The sequence below is a fragment of the Conger conger genome, chromosome 18 (genome assembly GCF_963514075.1).
Source record: "Conger conger chromosome 18, fConCon1.1, whole genome shotgun sequence".
Lineage (NCBI taxonomy): Eukaryota > Metazoa > Chordata > Actinopteri > Anguilliformes > Congridae > Conger > Conger conger.
Genome location: NC_083777.1, coordinates 26,445,191 through 26,455,597, shown reverse-complemented (window position 1 = coordinate 26,455,597; position 10,407 = coordinate 26,445,191). Strand labels below are relative to the sequence as shown.

At 49.1% G+C, this 10,407-nt stretch overlaps 1 protein-coding gene across 2 annotated transcripts in view; it reads right to left on the bottom strand.

Annotated features, from left to right (window-relative positions):
* Positions 1–268: 268 nt before the first annotated feature.
* Positions 269–10,407, bottom strand: part of epas1b (endothelial PAS domain protein 1b) — a 50,403-nt gene continuing 40,264 nt past the window's right edge. For both annotated transcript variants that reach the window (XM_061227556.1, XM_061227557.1), the window contains exons 9-16: positions 9,972–10,183; positions 9,236–9,423; positions 8,113–8,226; positions 6,101–6,573; positions 5,748–5,874; positions 5,443–5,548; positions 4,983–5,156; positions 269–3,679 (exon numbers count right to left, since the gene is read on the bottom strand). In XM_061227556.1, the coding sequence (XP_061083540.1) occupies positions 3,528–3,679; positions 4,983–5,156; positions 5,443–5,548; positions 5,748–5,874; positions 6,101–6,573; positions 8,113–8,226; positions 9,236–9,423; positions 9,972–10,183 (1,546 nt within the window). In that variant the 3' untranslated portion in view covers positions 269–3,527. The remainder of the gene's footprint in view (positions 3,680–4,982; positions 5,157–5,442; positions 5,549–5,747; positions 5,875–6,100; positions 6,574–8,112; positions 8,227–9,235; positions 9,424–9,971; positions 10,184–10,407) is intronic.

Genomic DNA, 10,407 nt, shown 5'->3' with positions numbered 1-10,407 from the left:
CGTGCCTGAGCAAGACACCTAACCCCCAAATGCTCCTGACAAGCTGGTCGGGGTGTGAGCATGTGTATGAATGGGTGAATGGAGAAGCATCAATTGTACAGCGCTTTGGATAAAGGAGCTATATAAATGCCTGCCATTTACCATTTACCATTCTCATTCTAACGCCATATCTTTTTATCCTAATTTGTCTGTTTTGGGGTTTATGTGTGTCTGATGTCACCACTGACAAAAGCGCAACAAAAGATGGAGCACATCCATTAGGTCTGAGTGTAGTTAAAAAAGAGCAGGCTTTATTGGCTATAAATATCCCAAGATGAATGTATCATAACTCTGCAGTTTTACAGTACAGGTATACAGGTGATTATAACACACAGGGCCCAAGAAGAGTAAGATCATTATGCTTTAATAAGATATCAGTGCAGAAATACAACTTCTTATTGGGTTAAAGTTCCCATAATGATAATAATAATAATAATATATTCATCATATCAGCTATTGTATCTATAAAGGCTTTACAACATAAAATGAATAAAAGCAGAAAATGTGCCAAGAAATAAACAATGACCCTCATTATACTTAGAATGCTGAAATTGTCTTTAAGGCTGAGGAAAGCTGTACATGCGCAGAGAGAAACCAGCGTTCACAATGAATATTGTTATTTTAACCTTCACAGGTGCTACAAATAAGGCTTGTGAGTAGCCTTCCTTTAGTTTTAATGTGTCAACATCCTTCATCTCTTTCCACTTACTGCACCATAGTTAACCAAATCTCATCCGTTGTTCAGTCCACCCTACCGATTTTGGACTGCTCAAAGAGGCTGCAATTTTTATTACACTACATTATTGGCATTTGGCAGACGCTCTTATCCAGAGCGACGTACAGTTGATTAGACTAAGCAGAAGACAATCCTCCCCTGGAGCAATGCAGGGTTGAGGGTCTTGCTCAAGGGCCCAACAACAGCTGTGCGGATCTTATTGTGGCTACACCGGGATTAGAACCACTGACCTTGCGTGTCCCAGTCATTTACCTTAACCACTACACTACAGGCCGCCCTTTATACCGTCTTCTTTTTATATAAAGTGGGTATTTTGCCTGGAGATTCAATGTGACAAACTCGAGATAGCAGAAAGCAGCTTGAGAAACTTTGCAATGTAAATGTATGTACATCAAGAGGAAAACAACGGCGAGGTTTGAATACAGGAAACAGCCATCACAGATATCCCAGAAGTCCAAGCATGAGGGTGACGAGGGCTGGTGATTAATAATTATTTTGATCCTCATTCCCATTTCGATTACTTCTCTGCTCTCGTTTTTATATCTGAATGTATGTGAATCTCTGGTGTCTGTTGAGGTGGGTTAGCAGGGCAGCCTTGAGGAGCTGACTGATCTGGGGAGGCGCTGAAGCTGTGCATCAGTGGGTCGGCTGAGCAGGTAGCCTCTACGTCACTTTCTCACACCGATCAGAAACGTGCCACAGGTGCCCACAACCTTGCTTCTAAAATGACAGGGCGCTGGGTATTAAAAAACGCACCCCTCATTTGTAGGGAGTCGATCATTTTTACGATTCCCTTGACATTTTGGTAATCTCCTTAATCTGATCCTCACATTAATCATTAGCCCAATCCTAAAGCGACGTTTTGATTTACACAGCCCCGATCATAGTGAATAGCACATGCAACGGTGCGCTTTGCAAAACATTTGCCTTCAACCTTTTATGACTGTTAAACCACAACATCCCCTCCGCTGCTTGTCACCGAGAACTATTCTAAGGGGACTACAGGAGACTGTAGAGATCGCTGATCTGTCAGTCAGGGTATTCTGCCTGTTAACTGCTGTTTATTACACCACGTATTGGGAGCGGTGTCGCTGGTCATTTCTGGCTTCAAGACACAAAAACTACAGAGAATTCCTAATAACAATCCACTGTACACCTGAAGGACTTAACTGGGGGGCGGGGAAATGCTCAAACCTCATCAAAGCAACTTTAAAGACAACGTCAGCACCTAAAAACAAAATACAGTGTTAATGAAAGTGTATCCCAGAAACTTTATAAAATTGTTTATTACAAAAAAAAAAAGACACAAGTTTGGATATATCTATGAAGCACCATCACTTTTAAAAATATTTCTGCAAGTGATCTTTTTTAATTTTTGCGTGTCATTTGTCATTTAAAACATCAAAACTGCTACATGTCAAGAGTGGGACACATAAGGTATATATGTTTTTCTTTTTAATCTTTCAACAGCTTTTTAAAACGTCCGTTTTTACGTAGAGCATTGACAGCATTGGCAGGATGCCAGTTATGATACTTTTGCATATACTCTGAAAGAGGCAACTCAAAACACAAAAGAGAAACCAAGCACTTTAGAAACAAAATATCCACTTGTCAAACATCAAAAGGCAAAAAACGAGAATCCAAAGAATCTACCGCGTAGATAAGGCAAAGTACCAAGGCACATGAATACGAAACACTTTTGTAGACAATATCATGGAAACTTTAGAGCTTCTTACACTGAATACATATGTCTGTGTATATAGTTGTGGCTGTGGCCACCGCACAAAGCAGTTGGGACAACAAAGGGGGGAAAAAAGGAGAGCGAGAGACAGAAAGAAAGTCCAGATTAGCCTCCAATGTCCATTAAGAAGCTGTTCTGTGAAGCGTAGAGGGGTTACGGGGGGGGGGGCGAAGCCCTACGACAGGTGACGGACATGACTTGTAATCCTTGGCATAGGTGTCCTTTTAAAGGTAGGTAAGCGTGGGGACTAGTGCCGGTCAGGCCTGACGGCATCATTCGACATCCCTACAAAGTGCTCCCGGACAGAACGCGGTCAGGAAAAGAGCAGCGCATTTACAGAGCGACGGCCTCACAGGTATCACCACCATCCATGTTAATTTCATCAGATCAAGGCACCAGAAGGAAAGAGAGAGAGAGAAGGCGGAGGAAACGGAAAAGAGAGGACAGGATATACACATGCAAGAGAGAGAGAGAGAGAGAGAGAGAGAGAGAAAGAGGAGTGAGGAAAAACTAGTTTTCAAAGAAAAAGTAAATCCTTTATTCAAAAAGAGATAAAATTGTTTTACAGTAGATCAAACAAAGGCAGACTGTCTACTCCTGTGTCCTCCATTCTGGAGTTTAAAAACATTTTTAAAAACATACGTTTGAGTGTGCGACAGCGAGAGACAGGCAGAGAGAACCGGCAAAGTGACTGAAGTGGTAACATTCGGGTCAAGGGGTGTGTTGGGTGGAACACAGGGGTTTGGGATGAGTAGTACAGCAGTGTCTGGATGTACTGTAAAGGTTAAACAAACAAACGAAACCAAAAGAAAACTTGGGTTAATATCAGAAACAGTCTAAACTGCAAAAAAAAACAAAAAACAAAAACAAAACATAAGAAAGATGTACAGTACGAATATAATTTAGAAAAATAAAGAAAACAAAAAAGAGCAGAAGTGGCTCTTATTTTAGGATACATGCACGTAGGGCGGCTAGCTTATGGGCTAGTGTGTGGCTGCCCCGGGCCCCTGCCTAGGTGGCCTGGTCCAGGGCCCGCAGCAGGTCACAGCCCTGCAGCAGGTGCAGGCTGCCCTGGAGCGGGACGTTGACCTCGCAGTCGTAGCGCGTCAGCTCCGGCAGGGAGTGCGAGTCGAACGACGGGACGAGCAGGCGGCTGGCCATGCCTGGGGGGGGGGAGGAGGAGGGTCCGGGGGACTTTCGTTATGAGCGCGTCTGAAACCAGCTTGTTGTTTTGAGTCACTTTAAGATACGTTTCTTTTCCTCAGAAATGTCTCTAAATCACACCGCTACAAACCGCTACAAATGCTGAGTAAGGTCGCTTGAGTAATAGATGGTTGACAAAAGTTGTATGAGTGTATTTTTTTTTTTGACCTATAAAGAATATTCGGCTTAGTATCCAGACACAGGGAAAGACACACACTCGCGCATACACAGACAGGCACACGCTCTACACAGACAGGCACACGCTCCACACACACTCACGCATACACAGACAGGCACACGCTCTACACACACTCACGCATACACAGACAGGCACACGCTCTACACAGACAGGCACACGCTCCACACACACTCACGCATACACAGACAGGCACACGCACCACACACACTCACGCATACACAGACAGGCACACGCTCCACACAGACAGGCACACACTCCACACACACTCGCCCATACACAGACAGGCACACGCTCCACACACATTCACACAGCCACAGACAGGCACACACTCCACACACACTCACGCATACACAGACAGGCACACGCTCCACACAGACAGACACACACTCCACACACACACTCACGCACAGACAGGCACACGCTCCACACACACTCACGCACACACAGGCACACACTCCACACACACTCACACATACACAGGCACACACTCCACACACACTCACGCATACACAGGCACACACTCCACACACACTCACGCATACACAGGCACACGCTCCACACACACTCACGCATACACAGGCACACGCTCCACACACACTCACACATACACAGGCACACGCTCCACACACACTCACACATACACAGGAACACGCTCTACACACACTCACACAGACACAGACAGGCACACGCTCCACACACACTCACGCATACACAGACAGGCACACGCTCCACACACACTCACACAGACACAGACAGGCACACACTCCACACACACTCACGCATACACAGACAGGCACACGCTCCACACACACTCACACTCCACACACACTCACACAGACACAGACAGGCACACGCTCCACACAGACAGGCACACACTCCACACACACTCACGCATACACAGACAGGCACACACTCCACACACACTCACGCATACACAGACAGGCACACACTCCACACACACTCACGCATACACAGACAGGCACACACTCCACACACACTCACGCATACCACAAAAGGCAGTAAAGATTCAGTCGCAGGTCATCGCCACACAAAGCAGTCATTACCTTCCATTTTAGGAGAGGGCAACATGCTGTACTCTCGGAAGCCAGAAGCGTAGCTCTGTCCCAGGAACATTTTTTTGGGCTCCGGGGTCAGCCCTCCAGGGTACTGGCCTTTCCTGTGCTGCTGTAGAGGGCTGAGGCGCTGGTCTATGGCACCGTGCATGCCCGGGAATTTCTCTGGGGGAAGGGAGGGAGTGAGGAAGACCCCGTCATTGCTGTGTCAACTCTCCTTCTGGCCCCAAAGGCTGAAGGCTACGCCGTCTGTCATGTTACATAATTGTGCTCAGTGTTCTGTTTTCCCAGTAACTGAAAGGCACGGTGCCCATTGCCCCGGCCAGCAGTCAGAATCCGGAGCACTCAGTCTAAAGGTCGATCGCACCGTGACGCAATCGCCCAACTTGGGCCCTTGGATAGTTTTTTTTTCCCCCTCCCCTCCCCCCAGTGAATTCCAGGGCCACCGTACCTGTGAGAGCACTGCTGCTCAGGCACTTTCTGTCCGCGAAGGCACAGCTCTCATTTCTCATACGTTTCCACATCATCTCCGCCGGTTTGCTGCAGGATGCCCCCTCCTGCGACACACACACACACACACACACACACACAGGTTAACACTGTCAATATACAGCCATGGTTGACAAATTACAAAAAAAAGACAACACAGCCAAGCTGTTACACAAGAAACCAGGCAAATGAGCGAGATAAACTGTGTTTTCAGCCTGTGGCCAGACACAGTCGCCCACAGGTGCATCATGGGTAAGGTGAGCTTACCATATTCATTTGTGTGAAGACATGATGGTCCTCGAACTCAAGCTGTCTCTTGCGTTTGAAGCTGTTAGCCAGAGCAATCTGGGCCGGGCTCATGTCTCTGTGGGCCTGGACAAAGCTCTCCATGGACCTGCAGAGTAAACCCATCATTAACCGTGAATACAGTACCCAAAAACTACAGGTCTAGTTCTGAATTAATGAATTATTTAATGAAATAAATACTTTTTCACTAGTGTCCTGCTGACTGAAGGCTTGTACCTTGGACTATGGGGGACAGTCCTGTGATCACACGGCAGAGTAACATTCGTGATAAAAGACGAATAAAAGATAAAAGAACATAAGAGTTACGTCAGTACCGTTGCTTGTGGAGGGCGAGACGCTGCGGGGGCAGATTCTGGCACGCTGGGCTGCCGGCCATGGGGTCGCCCAGGCCCCGCTTCGCCCCGGGCCGATGTAAGGAGGGGTCGGGGGGCCACTGCAGGCTCTGCCGGCCCCCCGGGGAGGAGAGCGGCGCGCTGGCCAGGCAGTGGTAGGGCGGCATCGCCGCGGGGCACGGGTAGGGCAGGCCGGGCCGGGGGTCCAGGTGGCCCGGGTTGGAGGTCCTCTTGTCGCCCATGGCCTGGACGGGGGGGTGGAGGAGGCTGGGCGGGGGCGAGGCCAGAGGCTGGAACAGGCTGGCGATGTTGCTGAAGCTGTGCTGGGGGCCCACGGACCCCGGCTCAGGCTGGGCCTCGTCCTGGCAGATGGGGTTGAGCTGGAAGTCCTCCCCGTCCATGGGGATGTAGGGGGCCAGCGTATCCAGGTCCAGGTCCTCAGGGCCGGGGTTTATCTGGGGGGGCAAAAATGGCACTCTCATGAGTTCCCTACTTGAAGGGAAAATAACAGACATCAATAACAGTGAAATTACCCTGTGAACAAGGTTTTCCATCCATCCATCCATTATCTTAACCCGCTTATCCTGAACAGGGTCACAGGGGGGCTGGAGCCTATCCCAGCATACATTGGGCGAAAGGCAGGAATACACCCTGGACAGGTCGCCAGTCCATCGCAGGGCACACACACCATTCACTCACACACTCATACCTATGGGCAATTTAGACTGTCCAATCAGCCTAACCTGCATGTCTTTGGACTGTGGGAGGAAACCGGAGTACCCGGAGGAAACCCACGCAGACACGGGGAGAACATGCAAACTCCGCACAGAGAGGCCCCGGCCGACGGGGATTCGAACCCAGGACCTCCTTGCTGTGAGGCGGCAGTGCTACCCACTGCACCATCCGTGCCGCCTTGAACAAGGTTTTAATGAATGTTTTTTTAATTTTTATGAATTTCATTACATTACAGGTGTTTGATTCTTATCCAGAGCGACAAGTGCATACCCATAACCAGGCACAAGTGCACTGAAGGATCCTAAAGGGAAGTACAGTTTCAGGTGCTAGGAATACCACAAAGATAAGGATTTGGGCCTTGTAGATAAATCTGACGAAGGATTATATCTATAAAACCGTTTTAGGAAAACACAACGCTAAGAATAATAAAGAATACACTTAATAATTGCAATTGTCTTAAATGTTTATATATATGGTTCCTAAAAGGCTAACATATCCTACCTACGGCCACAATGGCGAATTCACAATGAATGATTATCTGTGGAGTGCGTGACCGTTTTGATTTGATTCCAGCCCTTGTTCACCAAACAGAGAAAGACACTGTTTCCCTGGAACACTTTGTTAATAAGCAGTGCTGAGCGTGATTGGCAGAGTGCTGGGAAATGGGACAGTGGAACAGCCAATCAGGATCCAGCTCTGCGTGAGGCTGCCCAATCAGCCACTGAGTCCACTGGGGGAGTGGCAGTCAGCTGATAAGTGAGTAAACCGTATCAGCAGTAAACCAATAAAATATAATAAATTACTCCGTCCAATCAGAAGCCAGAGCAGTCTCTCTCCAGCAACCAATCGCAAGGGGGTGTGTGTTGTCAGAAGTCAACAATGAGAGCATCTGTTAGGCATCAGATAACGCATGAGTCAAGCACCAATCAGCAGTCAAGCACCACTGTGTCTGAGGCAGCCTGTAGCTTAGTGGTTAAGGTACATGACTGGGAACTGCAAGGTTGGCGGTTCAATCTCCGATGTAGCCACAAAAAGGTCCGCATAGCTGTTGGGCCCTTGAGCAAGGCTCTTAACCCCACGTTGCTCCAGGGTGGGTTGTCCCCTGCTCAGTCTAATCAAGTCGTGTAAGTCGCATTGGATAAAAGCATCGGCTAAATGAATGATGTGATGTGATGTAAAGTAATGCGTCTGTCCACTCAGCAGTCAGGCACACTTAAACGAACGCGAGCCTGGTCTTCCTCTCCCTTCGGCGAACTGACCTGAGAGGTGCATGGGCTCTTCTTCTCCTGGGTGTCCAAAGCGAACAGCTTCTCCGTGAGCTCCACCTTCAGGTCGTTGTCGACGGAGCCGTAGTAGTCTCCCGGGCTGCTGGGCTGTAGGGGCGAACAGCAGCTAAGAGCCTGCGCAATCACAAGCCATTCTCCAGCAGCTAAGAGGCTGTGCACTCACAACCCGTTCTCCAGACCGCCCTTCACTCAACAGCACCCCGTGGGCAGACTGCCGCGTTCTACTTGACGTCACTCCGAAAGCGGACTCCGTTCTACCCTCTGAACTGAGGGTTGCTCCAATGGACCCATTTCAGTTAAGATTTCCTCTCCCCAAACCCATTGGACTGAGTTTAAAATATAATTTGCTATTGTAGAACTTGTGAGCGAAACAAAGACGAAAAAAAGGAACAAGTGAGCCTTGAAACATTGGTCTCCTGAGAGATAACCACAACACCAAATCTGCTGGGAGCCAGAGGTGCCTTTTCTGTATACGCGGCTGCTCTCTTTAAAAAAAAAAAATTCCCATGATTGACTAGCAAACACAGTACAACAGGAGATTCACTTTTTGACATTACCATCTGCCCCCAGGGTGCTATTGAGGGCAAAAATATAGCTAACCCTCTGAATTCAGGGCTGGATAGTTCAAACAACTGCCCCCTAATTCCAAACCCCAGCAGGACTCCCACATTTTCTTCCCGTGTCTGGTGGGTTTACTCCAGGTACTCCGGTTTCCTCCCACATTGAAAGACACGTGTGTCAGGTTAGGTGCACTTCTGTCATTGCCCTTGACCAAGAGTTGGTCCCTTGGTGCTGCACTTAGGCTGCCCACTGCTCCTACGCAGCTAGGATGGGTCAAATGCAGAAGAGAAATTTGCCCACAGGGCTCAATAAGAGTATATCACATCTTCTAGTATTGCCCATCATGTTCAAACGGGCTCTTTATTTGTAATATCAAATAGGATTTCTGCAGAGCGCTGATGACGGACGGCTGGTTTAGGTTTCGGGGGAAAGAAAGAGGATGAGGAAAAGGAAAAGGAAGAGGAGGATGTGAGGAAAAGAGGAGGCAGGAAGGAAAGGATGTAAAAAGATGAGGAGGGAGGGAGGGGGAACGTACTGTGGAACAGCCGCTCAGGCTGGGCGTGGCGCTACCAGGCGGTGGAGCCTGGGGCACCGAGAAGGTGGCGGCCATTTTGTGCATCTCACTGGCAGGGCTGGCCTTGGGAGCCTCACTGGCCCAGGGATTGCCGGCAGGAGGAGGCGGCATGGAGGACATCTTACTGTACTGCTCCTCAAATGGTTGTCCTGATAGACGAGGGGCACAGACACACACACACACACACACACACACACACAGACACATGCGCACACAGGTTCAGCACAGCAATGGCTTTGCAGACACTGACAAAAAATGCCACCCTCACCCACTCCAGGAGTGTGCTTAAACTTTCTGAGATAATGAATACTACAGGACTAACTCAACGGAAGAGGAAGGCATCATGGGAAATTGAGTTTTGACGGCAGGATCCACTCTGAACTTGCCAGAAGGACAGTATGGCCCATTAATAGCCTGCCGTTAGTGGTGTAAACCTTCATAAACATCAGCCCCACACTGTTAAATAATAAAACCACCATTGGTGATGATGATGTACCAACAAAGCCTTCAACAAAGTGCATCTGCTCGTCAAAGCAAAATCCCTACAAGGATAAATTTATATGTACTGTAAACAGGGGAGGGAGTCAGAGGGGAGCAGAGGAAGTGGAAGGGGTTTGTGGAGGACCTGGCGTATTAATGTAAACCTTCATGAACTTCAGTCCCGCACTGTTAAATAACAAGCGGAGCAGGCTCTGACCGATGTCGAGGGCGATGATGCCGTCTCCGGCCGTGGGGGCGAGCTGGGCCAGGTCCTCGGGCTCCTCCTTCAGCCGGGTGAAGAGCAGCTCGCTCCCGTCGCCCTGGGGCGAGGCCTCCGCCTGCCGGAACAGGCTGCTCACCACGGCGTGCGGCTTGAACAGGGACTCCGTCTGATCCATGGACAAGATGGCCGACCTCTCCTCAATGTCACTGCGCAGGGAGAGCGGGAGGGAGGGAGAGAGGGAGACAGAGGGAGAGAGGGAGAGAGGGAGAGAGAGAGTGAGAGAGGGAGAGAGGGAGAGAGGGAGGGGGAGAGAGAGAGGGAGAGAGAGAGGGTGGGAGAGCGAGAGAGGGAGAGAGGGGGGGGGAGAGAGAGGGTGGGAGAGAAAGAGAGAAAGAAAGGGTGGGAGAGAGAGAGCAAGCGTCGGAGAGAG